At 37.6% G+C, this 17,215-nt stretch overlaps 1 protein-coding gene across 1 annotated transcript in view; it reads right to left on the bottom strand.

Annotated features, from left to right (window-relative positions):
• Positions 1-17,215, bottom strand: part of PKP4 (plakophilin 4) — a 176,314-nt gene that overhangs the window by 38,838 nt on the left and 120,261 nt on the right. Inside the window, 4 exon segments of the mRNA XM_047772669.1 lie at positions 2,124-2,337; positions 3,439-3,571; positions 12,685-12,904; positions 14,785-14,973. Coding sequence (XP_047628625.1) covers positions 2,124-2,337; positions 3,439-3,571; positions 12,685-12,904; positions 14,785-14,973 — 756 coding nt within the window.

Raw genomic sequence — 17,215 nt, 5'->3', positions numbered from 1 at the left:
GAGAGGGGGTTTGATGCGTCAAAAGCACTTGAGAAAGCAGGAGTACATGAAATAAATAATATGTAATTTAGATGTGTTAAAGCATTAATATTCAAGCTACATTAGGGCAGGGAGTTCATTCTGGAGTGTAAGATTATCTATAAGGTGTATTATACTTTTAGTACATAAATTACATACCTTATTTGAAGTACAGGGTACTTATTTTGAACATTAATATCTTATGAGAACGTTTATTCACCTTAAATATTAGGTTTAAGGTGGTTTTCTGTATTTCTAAGTGTTATTGAATTACAGCTGATGGAACCTGCAGCTCTGATTTCATAGTGGGAGATAGTGGAGAATGGGATTAATTTTGAAAAAATGTGTTGTTAAAATTTTTTAAATTAACCATTTCAAGCATGAAAAATATCATAGCAAATATGAAATGAACATGCAGGTGTCCACCACCCCTAGCTTTATTAAATAGTTAACCTTTAAACAACATGGATTTGCACTGCATGAGTCCAGTTATGAGTATACTTTTTTTCAAGAGTAAAAACTCAATAGTACTGCACAATCAGTGGTTGGTTGAATCCATGAATACGGAGCCACAGATACAGAGGAAACACATACACAGAGGGCCGACTATAAGTTACATACAGACCTGACTGCACAGAGGGTCAGCGCCGCCAACCCCCATGCTGTTCTAGGGTCAGCTGTGTTAACATTTTATCTTGTTTCCAATTTCCCTTTCTTTTTAAAGAAGCAGAGGTGGATTATACGCCCCATTCCCTTTTTATCCACCTGCACCTCATAAATGTAATCACTATCCTGAATCTGTCTTTTATCATTCCAATGAAAAATTTTACCTTTATTGCATGTGCCTATATCAAAAAATAATTTATAGCTTCAACTTGCATATTTTAAAACTTACACCAGAGTATCATGCTGTGCTTATCATTCTGCAAATCATTCTAGAGATTTATCTTTGTTGCTACAGAAAGCTCTAATGTACTTATTTTACCTTTTATATGTGGTTTCACTGTGTGAATGTACTGTCATTTATTTAACCGTTTTCCTACCAATGAATACTCAGTGCTTCCCCCTAATTCCTTATGATAAATGGTGCCGCCATTAATCTGCCCTCCTGCAGAGCTGTTCTTTCACCTTGACCTCAAAACACAGCATTGCTCAGTTCCTCTGGGTCTCTCACTTCCCACACTGGACTATCATGCCAAGGCCATGAGCTATTTCTCTCACTGTTCCCTCTTATCCATTGCCCACCCCTTCTTTCTCCCACTGATATAGTTGGACTATCACCTCTAGACTCCCTGTGATCACCCCCACCTGCATGTGGGACACATTCCTCTCACCAGTTCCCCAACCAGGCCTGTGTTCCTCTCTGGCCTCGACTCCTTTGGCAACACCCTCCTGTTGGTAATTGCACCCCCACATCCCAGGCTGTCTCCAAGCCTCTGCTTGTAACTGGACATAGCTCCCCTGCTTACCCAGCCAATGCCTCCTCCACCTTTAGGCCAACTTTGGCCTCAGACTGACCAGGGAACTTCCTTACCCATCTGCTCTGCGCCCAATGCAACATGTACCGAGTCCTAGCACCTGCACTCCTCATTGACATTCACAGAATCGCTTGTGTTCCTCTGGAGTCAAAGTACTCCCTGAGGGGAGGGACTTAGTTTTACTCATCTTTATATCTTCAGTACCTAGAGAAGAATCTGAGACACCACCAAGCATTCCGACATTGGCTGACCTGAAATGGAAGGTAGCCAATCCATTAAATAGAGTTTATTTTCATGATAGAGGAGAGCCAGTCTATTTAAAACAAGTAATCACTATGGAATATGTAATGAAAAATGACGTATTCAGCTCTCTGTGAACAAGACATCTGTTGGCTGATACTTACGCATTAACAAGTACCGTAAATGATGTTAACAGTGGTGATGCTGTGGCAAGGCAAGTGCCTTCTGAGTCAGGAGATTGGTAGAGACACAGCCTGTCACAGCTGTGAGCACTATTCCACTGCCTCCTACCTAGACCTCCTGGGTCCTTCACAATGCCACCACACAAGGGCAGAGACTAGATAGTTTTCACACTTCCCCCAAGACAAGATCACACTCTTTACCCACCTGTGACCAGCTCCCTGACTTCTGCATCAAGAGATTTTCTCAGCAGTCGCAACAAGGCAGGTATCCCACCAACATTCTTCATTGCTATTTTATTTTCATCTGTAGACTTGCCAAAGACAAGGTTTCGAAGGGCACCACAAGCATTCTTCTGAACTTCCAAAACTCTGTGATCCAAAAGGTCGACCAGATGCTTGATTCCTCCTAACCTACACACCTGGAGTGAAAAACAGAAGGTACCAGGCCTAAATGACATGTGGTCAATCGAAGATCAAATAAAAGTCTGTTACAGAAGGAGCGCAGAAAACAGACAGCCCCAGATTATTTCAGAAGGTTACTTTCTATTCCAAGTAACACATTTTCCATAAATCTTAAGGACATTCTCCAAGAGGAAGCTCTTTTCACAGGTTCATGGCTTAAAGAAGGGAAGGGAGACTGAAATAGATTAATGGCCACATGCAGGCAGCACAGTCCACACTCCACCCTCTGAAGGCACACAGGGATTATGCTGTCACTTCTGAGTGCAATGAGCAAATGCACAAAAAAGCCGAGTGCAGGGTCAAAGACAACATAGGAAGGGATTTTTGACGGAAGTCATTTGTTTTTCTAGGCTACTCTCCCTAAATTTTCTTCCACTTAGTATGGAAATATTTGGGGGCTTTATTTAGTTTCCACCTTTAGGTCTGTAACTGTGTGTTTGGAATTTTAAGGGGTGAAAAACATTTAAAAGTCTGACACTGGAGAAAAAAATGCCTACAACATCAAATCTAGCCAATATCAATGACTCACTGTTTCTATAAATGCCCCTAAACCTTAAAATCTGAAATAAAATATTCATGTATGTTTAGTATTAGTAATTGTTATAAATCTTTTGTAACTTCACTTAATTTTGTGTTGGCACCAATTGTGAGCAGACTCTCATAAAATACATGAGGTCATAAGTACATAATGTACTGTGTATCCAACAGATTTTGAGAAAATACTTTTAAAATGCAGGTTAAATTGATTTTGCTTGTTTTATAAATAAGCTAGTAGGTGGACATATGATTTGAAAATGCTAAATGCACTTCAAAAAATACTCTCATCCCAGTTTTTTCCTGAGAAATACTGAAAGCATAGCTGAGAAGTAAAAGAGTAAGTAGTATCAAGATGTCATATGCCGTGAGTGTTGCCACCCCCAAATAGATCCCTTTAAAAGGGCTTCTAGATGACATCTGGTCATTTCTTAAGCACACAACCTGCCACTGCTAAATGGAAGGGCTCTCCCTGCCCATCACCCCCACCCCCAACTCTGGCATCCTGGGCACTGGTCCTGTACCTCCATCTTCACTTTGTTGTCCCCAAAGCATAGGTGCTGCAGGTAGGCGGCGGCGTTCGCCTGAACTGAAGGGAACTGGTGCTGCAGCATGTGAATGACTTCAGGCAACTCGGGATCCCGCCACGCAAACTCCCTGGATGAGAAAAACATGGATTCATAAAGGATGGCCCTTGTTCTAGCAGGACACTGAACTAAACATCTGTCAGAAGAGGCTGAGACCACAACTGGAAATGGCAAAAAAAATCTTAAAAATGCACATACATGTGAATAATGTTTTCCTGGTGATGAACATATGCAGAGGCCCAGATGCTTATGATCAGAAAGAAATCATGATGCACAGATGCACAGAAAGATCCAGGAGAACAAAGGAAGCTCTGAATAGGAGTAACTTTCTCATTCTTGTTTTCCAGCTCCTGATTCTAATCTTATGCCTTTCTACCTATGTAAGAAAGCTGCAGGTGCAAGGCTCAGGTAAATAACCACACTTCAGTGAGGTGAGATGTCTCACTTGAGTAGGGAGGAAGAAGGGCTAGTGGAAACACTGTGTGCCTGATGATTTGCAAGAAATTTAATGTATATGGTTGCTCTTGATTATAAGAAACATAAAACATAATATAAAATGTTTTTACAGTAATCCTACATCTAGAGAAAACCACTGCTGGTATTTTCTGCTGGTCTTCTTTTCACATATGCAACCGAGTGTGCACATGTGTGCGGAAATATTTTTTCAAAAAATCGTATTGTTACTAAATAGCACATGATATTTCATGAGCACCTATTCCATGCCAGGCACTATCCTAGCCATTGTATATATATAATATATTATATATTATACAAATTCCTTTATTCTTATAGCAGCCATAAGTATTTGGAAGTTGAAGCAGAAAGGCTCAGTGACTTGCCTAAAGTCACCCAGCTAGTCAAGAACTGAGCAACATTTGGACCCAGGCATCAGCCTTCAGACTCCTCTATGCCATCCCGTTTCTTTTACAATTAAAACACATTCATACTAAATACATATACATACTATTATACTATGTTTTTTTTAAGGTAACATTATATTATCAGAGCTTTGTAATGTTATTTAATTGGCTCACTGTTTGGAACCCTTGCTAAATGTGATTTTATGCTTATATTACATAAATATATCTTCTTACAAATGGCTCACAAGCAACAAATTTTCAGACTTTATTAATAAGGTGAAGTAAATTGTTAATCAAAATGAATTAGTCCTAACCCAGACACCTATACTTAATCTTCAACAAAGGAGGCAAGACTATAAAATGGGAAAGAGACAGTCTTTTCAGCAAATGGTGCTGGGAAAACTGGACAGCCACATGTAAATCAATGAAATTGCGGCGTTCCTGTCTTGGTGCAGTGGAAACAAATCTGACTTAGAACCATGAGGTTGCAGGCTCGATCCCTGGCCGCTCTCAGTGGGTTAAGGATCCGGAGTTGCCATGAGCTGTGGTGTCGGTCGCAGATGTGGCTCAGATCTGGCGTTGCTGTGACTCTGGTGTAGGTCAGCAGCTGTAGCTCCGTTTAGACCCCTAGCGTGGAACCTCCCATATTCTGTGGGTGCGGCCCTAAAAACAAAACAAACAAACAAAAAAAAATAAATGACATTGGAACACACCCTCACACCATGAACAAATAAACTCAAAATGGCTTAAAGACTTAAATGCAAAACAAGACACCATCAAACTTCTAGAAGAGAACATAGGCAAAACACTCTCTGATGTCAACCTTACAAATGTTTTCTCAGGTCAGTCTCCCAAGGCAACAGAAATAAAAGCAAAAATAAACCAATTGGGAGTTCCCGTCGTGGCGCAGTGGTTAACGAATCCGACTAGGAACCATGAGGTTGCGGGTTCGGTCCCTGCCCTTGCTCAGTGGGTTAACGATCCGGCGTTGCCGTGAGCTGTGGTGTAGGTTGCAGACGCGGCTCGGATCCCGCGTTGCTGTGGCTCTGGCGTAGGCCGGTGGCTACAGCTCCGGTTCAACCCCTAGCCTGGGAACCTCCATATGCCGCAGGAGCGGCCCAAGAAATAGCAACAACAACAACAATAAAATAAATAAACCAATGGGAGCTAATCAAACTGACAAGCTTTTGCACAACAAAAGAAAACATAAAAAAAAAAAGACAACTTACAGATTGGGAGAAAATAGTTTCAAATGATGCACTGACAAGGGCTTAATCTCTAAAACAACTTATACAACTGAACAGCAAAAAAGCCAACAACCCAATTGAAAAATGAGCAAAAGACATGAATAGACATTTCTCCAAAGAAGATATATAGATGACCAACAAGCACATGAAAAAATGCTCAGCATTTAGAGAAATGCAAATCAAAACTACTATGAGGTACCACCTCATACCAGTCAGAATGGCCATCATTAATAAATTCACAAATAACAAATGCTGGAGAGGGTGTGGAGAAAAGGGAACCCTCCTATATTGTTGGTGGGAATGTAAACTGGTACAACCACTATGGAAAACAGCATGGAGGTACCTCAGAAAACTAAATATAGAACTACCATATGACCCAGCAATCCCACTCTTGGATGTATACCTAAACAAAACTTTCCTTGAAAAAGACACATGCACTCGCCTGTTCTTTGCAGCACTACTCACAATAGCCACGATATGGAAACCTAAATGTCCATCAACAGAGGAATGGATTAAGAGAATGTGGTACATATATACACAATAGGATACTACTCAGCCATAAAAATGAACAAAATAATGACATCTGTAGCAACGTGGATGGAACTGGAGACTCTTATACTAAGTGAAGTAAGTCAGAAAGGGAAAGACAAATACCATATGATATCACTTATATCTGAAATCTTATATCCAGCACAAGTGAATCTTCCCACAGACTTGGAGAACAGACTTGTGGATGCCAAGGGGGAAGGGGAGGGAGGGGGATGGACTGGGAAATTTGGGGTTAATAGATGTAAACTATAGCCTTTGGAATGGATAAGCAATGATATCCTGCTGTATAGCACTGGGAACTATATCTAGTCACTTATGATGGAGCATGATGGAGGATAATGTGAGAAAAAGAATGTTTATACATATGTATGTCTGGGTCACTTTGCTGTACAGTAAAAAGACGACAGAACACTGTAAGCCAGCTATAATGGAAAAAATAAAAATCATTTAAAAGATGAATTATTCCTGAATAAGCCTTAAGAAAAAAAGCTTTAAATTAATGACCCAGTGATACTTATATTGTCCAGTTTTTAAGCCCACAGTCTCCCTGGGAAGGCTCCATGTTTTAACTGTCTCATCCACTGCAAAGGTCATCCTACATCTACACACACACACCAACCCCTCATTAGTGAATTCTTACTGGGCTACAGGTGATATACCAGCTGCTGGATATACAAACATTGAATAAGACATGATTTTATGTACGGGGTCTTGTATGCCTAACAAAAATGTTTAGTCTTCATACCAACAACATAAATTATTACTTATAGAGTTCATCTGTATCAGATATTATGTTAAAAGCTTTACAGGCATTACCTCACCTACCTTGACTGTGGCCCGTTGAGGTAAGCACTCTCAAGTAACATTAGATATAGATAGACAAGGAACTTATGATTAGTAATTAAGAAGTGGAGGTTAGTGGTCTCTATATTGCCCTAACACACAAGGAACATAACGCTGGTGGAGGTTTTAAAGCTGGTGTGAGAGAATGCAACACGGTCACAGTTATAAGGAAGATAACTCTGGTGGCCAAGTAGAAAATGTACCAGAATCAGAAAAGACTGGTGGCAAAGAAACTATACACTATCTCCACATTTGCTAAAAATAAAATATGACCATCTTTGATTTTTCTCTTTCCTTTATCCTTCTCATCCAACCTATCAGCAAATTCCATTGATCACCTCCAAAATATTTAATAATAATAAAATCCATCCATTTTCTTCTTGTCTGGACCCTCTACATGACTCCTACATGTTCTCTCCATTTCAATATCACCCTCTCTCCCATCTACTCTTTGCATGGCTGCCAGATGATTTACTGAAAACTGAAGTCAAGAGTGAGATGGAGATTTCTGGCTTGGGGGACAAACTGGATGCTATCATCATTAACAGGCCTTAAGGAAACCACAAATGCCAAGAAAGGCTGGAAAAAAACACAGAAGTTAGATTGCCTATCTTTAAGCCTCAGGTCCTTCAAATGCGACATGATTTTGCAAACCAGTTATTTAGAACTTTAGTTTCCTTATCTGGAAAATAGGAACAATAAAACTATCATTGCTAACTTCTTCGTAGGCTGGCTGTGATGATTAAATTGTGGCGATGCACATTAAAGTACTTTACATACTATGATATGATATTATATACTATGATGCATGTTAAAGTACTTTACATATTATGAATTATGCTAAATGTTTTTACTACTATTCATCATTCCTGAAAAATGAACTATACTAAGTAGAGGCATTCTCTGTAATAAACAGATTTCCTTTTGGAATTCCCATTGGGGCTCACGGAAATGAATCGAACTAGTACTCAGGAGGATATGGGTTCAGTCCCTGGCCTTGCTCAGTGGGTTAAGGATCCAGTGTCCAGTTTTGTTGCCATAAGCTGTGGTGTAGGATAGGTTGCAGACGTGGCTCAGATCCTGCGTTGCTGTGGCTGTGGCTATGGCCAGCACCTGCAGCTCCGATTGGACCCCCAGCCTGGGAACTTCTATATGCTGCGGGTGTGGCCTTAAAAAAAGTGAAAAAAAAAAAAAAGATTTCCTTTTATGCATTAAAATTATGTTCACTGTTTTTGATGAAAAATCTGTCTAAAGCCTATTATATTTTAAATCCATGCTGTAATTAGTAGAGTGCAAGGCAATTTGATTTGATCTTTCCTTGATGATTCAATCACTACAAACACACATTTTTGTCGTCTTTGAAGGGCACAGGGATGGTCAAGATTTCCTAGCATCTGGGGTACAACCAGAGCCAGACAACACAAAGGGTGGGGTCCAGCTGAAGATGGGCAGTTGGGCTTGGTTGGAATCAACCACAACCTTAATTTTCAGCAGAAATTTACCCTGGAAAGACCCCTAAACAATTCATAGACTGGCTGGATGGCATCAATGCTTGCCAAGATTTGCTTCATTAAAATAGAAGCCCAGACTTCTGCTTTGAGCCACGATAGAGTAACTGGTACTGAACTTCACCTTTCTACCATAAACAACCATTAAACTGGACTAAATGTATGAGAAAATTACACACATTTTAGCTCCTAGACATTAAGTAACATAAGAATGTAATCCTTGAAAGGGGGTGTATCATCCTGGGAACCCATATTTACTTGGCTTTCTGCTCAAGGGCACTTTTGGATCATGGCACAGTAAATGAGTTCAAATGGGCATAATGGACTCAGTGAATTGAAGGGGGAAGACTGGAATTTGGAGATGCCAAATAGATTAAAATTTGCAGAGTAGGATACTGGAGAGCAGAGAGGTATCCATAGGAGATACTGTGTAAGGATTACGCACAAGTCCTTAGTTGGGCTGTAGGACAGTAGCTGCTGCTGGAAGGAGAGCTGGACATATACCAGATGATATTGGACTTTCAGCCCAGCCATAGCATAGACCTTACTGATTACCTCAGCATTTAATCTCCACAAAGAACATGTTTAGGAGTAAGAACCATGTCACAGAGGGGCCATGCACTAGAAATAAAATAAATCTAAAATAGACCTGTCCTAACAAAGAACAAAACCAATTGTGATGGGATCAAAAACACTTGTAACATAAGCCAAAGTTCTTACAATGTGTCACTGACAACAATTAGGATATAATTTAAAACTGCTAGGCATAAGGAGAAACAGGAAAATATCACTCACAAGGATGTATAAAACCTCAAACAAACAGACCCGAGGAAAACTCATGTTGGAATGATCAGAGGAGTTTAAAATGATTATTATATTTTGCTCAAAAACATAAAGGAAAAGATGTATATAAGGAGTGAATAGATGGGGAATGTCACTGGAGACATGAAAACCATAAAAAAGCCAAATTCAAGTATCTGAAAAAAAATTCACTGGATGGGCTTAGCAATAGACTGGGGACCACAGAAGAAAAAAACAGCAAATGTGAAGACAGATCAATAAAAATATGTCCAATCTGATGGACAGACAGAAAAAGAAATTAAAAAAAAATGATCAGAACTTCAGTAACCTGTGAGATGATGTTAAGTTATCCCAGGAGAGGAGTGAATTTGGGGTCAGAAGAAATATTTTAAAAAATAATGGTTAAAAATGTCCCAATTTTAGTAAAATCATTAACCAACATTTAAGGAAACTCGGTGAATCTCAAGCAGGTTAAATATGAAGAAAACTATACCTAGGCTTGTTAGAGTAAAACTGCTGAAGGTCACTGATAAAGAAAAATCTCAAAGGCAGCCAGAGAGAAGATATACTACCTCATGAGAAGGATGACACAAATGTTGGCTGATTTCTTATCAAAAACAATGAAAGTCTGAAGACAATGAACAACATTTTTTAAAGCATTGATAAACTTCGTTAGTCTTGAATTTTATATCTAGCAAAAATATCCTTTAAAAATAAGTGAAATAAAAACATTTTCAGATAAATTAAAGCTGAGAGAATGTTGCCAGTAAACATGAAACACAAGAAAGGCTAAAGAAAGTTCCTTAGGCTGAAGGGAAATGAGTAGAGATAGAAACTAGAATTTATAGGAAGATAGGAAGAGAACTATAAATAAATATGTACGTTAATAAAAAGACTATCTTTTGGAGTTCTCGTTGTGGCTCAGTGGTTAATGAGGGCATCCATGAGGTTGCGGTTTGATCCCTGGCCTTGCTCAGTGGGTTAAGGATCTGGCGTTGCCGTGAGCTGTGGTATAGGCTGCAGACCAGGCTCAGATTCCGTGTTGCTGTGGCTGCAGTGTAGGCTAGCAACTACAGCTCTGAATGGACCCCTAGCCTGGGAACCTCCATGTGCTGCGGGTATGGCCCTAAAAAAAAAAAAAAAAAGACTATCTTTTAAAAAATTAACTTAATTTCTTTAAAAGACAACTATTTACAGTAAAAATGATAATACTATATTATGGGTCTTATAATGTGTGTAGAAGTGAAACATTTAACAACAACAAAAAGGTCAAGGGGATGATAAATGAAATTATTCCGTTGGCCATCACAGCTGAAGCCCTGCTCAAAAAGAACACCACGAATACGGTCATTCTTTCAATCACTGTCATTTTCCATAGGAAACACTTTGTTACTCTCTTCAAATGAATTATCTGTACTACTAATAAATTTTGCTTCCAAACTAGGCAACTATTAAAAAACACACATCCTTTTATGTAGAAAACATCAACAACTTCTTTGGTCTTACAGGGAAATTTTCAGGCTAATTATAATGTAGCACTGAAGACAAAGAAACCAGGTTTAGAAGTGAATACAAATATTAAAGTTTCTATTTTTAAAAATAAGAATTAAGTAATAATTGTCATGAGTTTTTACTTTGATTTGAATAGTCAAACCACAAATTCATCTGGATTCGTTTCAACCAGAATAAATGTACCTATTATTATAACCATTTATTCATCTTACAAAATGTAATATGAGTAAAGTTTCACATAACAGTTTTATGCATTAGACTATGAAATTATCAAACTATGAATAACTGAAGTAAATTATCAGACATGAAATCCTTGTGTATAGTGAATCAGCTGATATCAGAGTTTAAAACTAAAATCTTTAGGAATGCTTACCCAACTCAAAGCTCTAATCAGTGCTTTTCTGGGTAGCTGTTCTATTCTCTTCAGGTTCAGCCGAGGTGTGGTCTAAATTACCTAGAATTCTCTTTTGAGAATTTTTGCATCTATTAGGATGCCCTCGTCTTTTGTTCTTTTGAGGACATTCAAAAGTAAAATCGTGTGAAAATATTTTTGATTTAATGATACCAGAGGTGCTATCAGACAATTAAAAAAAAATCCTTAAAATGACAGAAGGATGAAAAACAGAAGCAGCAGAACCAAATGTATGTATAAGCTATAAAGAATTTTAGGCAAACGAGTGAATAGGTGGAGTGGTTTTAGTGAAGCAGGGGGCTTCCCACTCAACTCAAAACTACTTTAGGTAATTTTGTTTTAATAACCAAAACCTTACTCATGTTTTTAATTCATATTCATTAGAATAAGTTGATAGGTTGCTATAAATGAATCGACAATTACAATAATTTTTCAGTGAAACAACTAATTGTGGGTGAAGAATGAATGAAATCTTGCTATTACATGCCTTAAAATAACACTCAAGCTGCTTGAAATTTAGCAATAATTTCACTCTTTCAGAAGTTAAAATTCTCTTGCAGTTTTTAAATATCTTTATTTCCTGAATATTTTAAATGGCTTTCATTAAAGATGAAGCCAGTTTTTCAAAAAATCAATCAAGTACTAAATGACTCATACTTATCTTAATAAAACATGTTTTTTACATTTTAAAATTAAAAGGAGGAAACATCTATTACTTGCCAAATATTTTTGCTTTTGAGATATGAGAATTTCTTAAAAACAATTTTCCTTTAAATAGCAGAAAGCTTTTCAAAGGACCGAGTTGATGAAAGCACAACACAATATTGATCAATACATTTCAAAACATACATGACACTGGTCTTTCCCAGTTTACAACAATCATATGCATTTTCTGAAGCCATCATCTAGGAAGTCAGGATAAAGGAAAAGGCATAAAATGATCCTTTAAAATCTTCTGTGTACTTTGTCTAGATACTCATGTTGCAACAGAAGAAAGGGTGGGGGGAAAAATGTAATTGTAATGTATACATGTAAGGATAACCTGACCCCCTTGCTGTACAGTGGGAAAATAAAAAAAAATATTAAAAAAAAAATAATAAATAAAAAAACAAAACAAAACAAAAAACAAAAATAAAATCTTCTGTGTAATTCAGACTAAGAGGCTATCCCATATCCTAGATAGTTGCCTTAGTGAAGTATTTTAATGATGGATGATGCAGATACTCACACAGACCTATGCATTCTCTTACTATTAAAACACTGAAGGAAGGAATCTATTTTTAAAATGAACTTAACCTCAATGACCTATAAAGCTGGAAAGCAAATGGAAACATTAGAGATATGGAACTCCTGATATTTTAATAGACATGGCAACTTGAAATGTCAGAATGAAGGCACTGGTTGGCTCCTGAGATGTGGTAGCTTTCTGCTGACTCACGACCAGTACTTGCCTGGGGTCTTTCTGAATGCTGTCTATTGATGGGGATCTCGTGGTGCCATCATCTGCCGGCGCTGCATGCTGAAGCCTGTTATAATTGCACTCTTGCACTCGGTACTGTATCGGCCTATAGGGCTCCGCATAGGTAGCTGTTGTGTTCAGAGCGTAATTATTTCTTTGGTATGTAAGGGTACTTCGTTGGCTGGATGTCCTTTGCAGATTTCCAACACCTACTAGAAAGTCAACATTTTAAAAAAGATTAGTATGTTCTACACAAGGCGATACTTTTCAAAGTCAAAATATTTTTAATTTTAAGAAGGATTATAGTTTTTAACAATTATATAAGTTGCTTACTTTTAGATTTTACCAATCCAATTTACAGATCAGGGGTGCTAAAAAAAGGCACTGAAGTTTTTAACATACACAAACAATATCCATGTGAATTTTATTAGCAGGAAAGAGTACAAATAAAACTATAAATCTGTTTACATAGTAGATCTTAAGATGTTTAAGACTCAGTAACAAAACTGTAAGTGAAATGTGGGGAAAGAATTAAACTAATCTTAGAAATAAATAGCAAAATTTCATAACTTCATTTAGCAATAAACAAGTAAAATACTTATTTGAAGTCATAGCTAATTGAAACCATAAAACTTTGGACACTTAGGAAATACAAGTTATTTTTGATAAACATTTTACTTATAGACCTGTGGATTTTGATAACATTGGAAAATATACTTCACAAGAAGACTAATATACCTAATTCTTCTAAAGCTACTCCCTAAAATTATTGTGTGGTGCTATGTATAAAGTACTGTACACTGTATTTAACATTGCTTTCTGCATCATTGCAGTAGCTATCTTTCCAATTACTGCATATTCTTTCTGTAAATAAAATATTTTAGTAACACTATTTCTTAATAATAAAAAAGAAAATTTTCAATTTATAGAACATAATGAGTGAATTATTTCCTCATTAACATCTATTAAAAATTGGTACGGTCTATTACAAGAAAAATACCACAGTGGACTAAATTATGTTTTTGGCAAAGAACCAATTCAAATCCAGTCTTTTCCCTAGTAGTATTCTGTGAGGCATAGTTCCAAGAGCTGTGCCTTTAGGGCATTATCACTGCTACCTGGAATTTACTTATGGGCATTTTAATAAATCTGTACTCTTTTTTTTTTTTTTTTTTAGGGCCACACCCACGGCATATAGGAGTTCCAGGCTAGGAGTCGAACTGGAGCTACAGCTGCCGGCCTACTCTACAGCCACAGCAATGTGGGATCTGAGCCACATCTGCAACCTACACCATAGCTCATGGCAATGCTGGATCCCCAACCCACTGAGTGAGGCCAGGGATCAAACCCACATCCTTAAGGATACTAGTCAGATTTGTTTCTGTTGTGCCACAGTGGGAACTCCTTTTTATTTTTCTTTTAAATAAGGGACCTCTTAAAACTTCATGAGCCAGAGTAGCACAACCTGGCAGCTCACATGGCCACAGGCTACAACTTCTGCTTTATCAGTCACTATGGTGTGGCACAAATGTGAGGTTGGGGGTGTAAGGATGCAATGCACTAGCTCCCTATTTTTATAACCACCATAAAGGTACTCTGTCCCAGACTGAGTCCATCATAAGGAACATTTATTTCACATTCCACCATTTAAGCATTCAGAGGAAATTCAGCATCTGAAAAAAAAGTAATGTCAAATACACATAGCCTACAGACATGCTAAATCAAAGCTAAGGCATGTATTTGTGCGAGGCAACAAAAATTACAAAGAAATATTCCAAAAAAGGCTTTCCTTTCTACATCTGTTTTATTTCCAACCCAAGGAGTCAGATTTATAGCTCTAAAAAACTTATTTGTGAATTAAATTACAATCACTATGTTCATTGATTAGATCAAACTAAGGTAAAAATTTATCACCTATAAACAGGTACTACATGAACTTCTGTTTTACTACTGGTTGATCTACTTTCATAGCTGCTCATCTGACAACCAAATGGGCAATGTGAGTTCATTCTAATAGGAAACCCAATCTCAGTAAAATCCTTCTTCTGGGCCTGTGAAATTGGGAAACCAGTGAAACTGAGCTGACGCCCACCTGATCCCGTGCGGTACAGCGCCGTCTGTGATCCCTGGAGCTCCACAGTTCCATGGTTTGGGCTGCGGTACACTGGGCTGTAGTAGGTCCTCCCCTCATATATAGGAGTGATGTGCAAGTCAGGAGACACAGCTGAACGCAGGTCTTGTCCAAGCTGGCTGTGCTGACTAGCATAGGAGCTCCGTAAGCCTAGAGGCAGGAAAATTCCATTATTAAGAAACTTAAAAAACTGTGGTGAGGTTAAAAGAATAACTCCTAATCAAGAGGACCAAACACTGAGTCTAAACACCAAACCTAGTGAGTTTTGCAAAAGAGGGATGCCAGATAACAACAGGACACCAGATACATTCAAAAAATAAAACTTTCTCTTGGCAGTAAGATGAAAGTAAATTAAAAAAAAATACATGAAATTATTAGATGGTTTGACACTTTGAAATTTATCTCCCAACTGTAAACAATTTTATGAGGGTGACCAAAACCAGAATGAAATCATGTCCCTTATGGCTTTAACTTCTAATACCTAAGACAATGACTACATAATAGTTCTTAAGAAAGGTTGATATTCAAGGGCTGTTCTGAACTTTGTCTCAACTTATTCATCCATGAATTTTATAGGAACACATGAAATTTTAGGTTATGAAATTTAAAATAGCATCAGTGAACTAATAAGATTTACAAGGTATTAGTTTATTATTTGCTATTGCAATTAAAACAAAACACTAAAACAGTTGTTATTACAGGCACCCACATACCGGATTCTTGTTTACCTTCTTTCTAGTGTAAAGGAAAAGTACAAAGTTAGTATATTAAGAACAGTAAATCATTTCAAATACACTTCCATTCAAATTGTTAATAACTAATACAGATTTCAAACCCAAATATTTTATGTTCTTTAAAAAAGTGAATTAATATATTCTATATTGTGATGCTCAGAAATTTGTGATTTGTCATCATTAGTAAGTAAAACGTCGCTTGGTAGGAGTATCAATTAAGGTCACATTCCAGATATGAGCAAAAGAAAGCACAAACCTATCTGAAATCAGGCAGCATATACTTGCTTTTTAAAAGACTGCAAATAATCAACAGAGTGACTAATTAAAAAAAAGATACAACTGTTCACATCCTGTTAGCCCGGTTAATCATATCATAGCTAAAAATAAATGGACCTGAATGTGAGTGATAATTATATGTTGCTTAGTGAGGAGTGGCAAGAAAGTTCATACATAAAGCTTCTGAAATCAATGATTATTGCCCACCCTGGACAGCAATGTGACCTGGAAAGGAATTAAATAAATAAATGTGGGTTTTGACTACTGGCTCCCCACTTGCTAAAAATGAAGATCACAGGTTTATAGCAATCTTGTAATTGGGAGATTACTCGGCCAAATTTTCACATTTCAAAATCAAGAAAATAGAGCCCCAAAGGAAATGAGATCCATCCCCATCAGGGAGCCACCTCCTGGGAGGGCTGTGTTCTGTCACCATATAGCTGACACTGGACAAAGCTACTTCTCAAGGACCAATGGGACGTGGTGTGAGAAACCCTGAACTGGCCTGAGCCCTCCACAAACTTTAGGTTACAGAGGGAGGTGAGCTCACCAGGGTCCACAGAAGCCCACATAACTCTAAAGACAACATTTTTAGTTGCTATCGTCAAGTTCTTATTTGAGGATTTTGGCTTTTTATTCACTAGCAGATTTCTCATTTTTAGCACAGTATGAACCCCATTTCTTTATACAGCCCGTAAGTACCCTGAACAAAAGTGCAGGCATTGTTTTTGTTAATGGTGACATAAAGTGGGCGGGTAGACATACCTAGTCCTTGGTAATCTTACCAGTATGAGATGGTTATTTTTAACACTCAGAAGAGCCAAGAACACTGTTAGACTCTGAACATAACTCACACTTGGGCAGAGGCAAGCTAAGCCCCGTGGCCCACCCTCACTGTGATGTGAAATGAGACCAAAGCATTCTGTCCCATTCACAATATGATAGTCCCCTGTGCAAGGATTTGGCTGGAGTCTTTCCTGGAATCCATGTTATATGAAAACTTTTGTAAACATGTACTATCACTTCATAAGAAAAGTAATAAAATGAGCTTTTTACCACTTAGAACTATAAAAAATATCCACTAAACATTCACTTGTTATAGGATTATTAGCGAGATGAAATTACTTTAGGTGATACACTATAATGGGAAATAATCTTTCCAGAAGTATTTCCACAGATTTTTAATGACCTTACCTCTCCAAATAAATGGAAAATACCGATATTACACAATGTTATTTGTCCAACCAATCATTTCTATTTGCAATTCCACAGATACATATTAGTTTACTTATTGCAATGATGTATTCCTTGTGATTTAAAACCTTTATATTTCAAGGTAGTGAACACAAACATAAATTTATCTTCCAAGTACAAATTCTTTT

Source organism: Phacochoerus africanus, chromosome 3 (genome assembly GCF_016906955.1).
Source record: "Phacochoerus africanus isolate WHEZ1 chromosome 3, ROS_Pafr_v1, whole genome shotgun sequence".
NCBI lineage: Eukaryota > Metazoa > Chordata > Mammalia > Artiodactyla > Suidae > Phacochoerus > Phacochoerus africanus.
The sequence above is the reverse complement of the archived record's forward strand: the minus strand, read 5'-3'. Positions and strand labels throughout refer to the sequence as shown.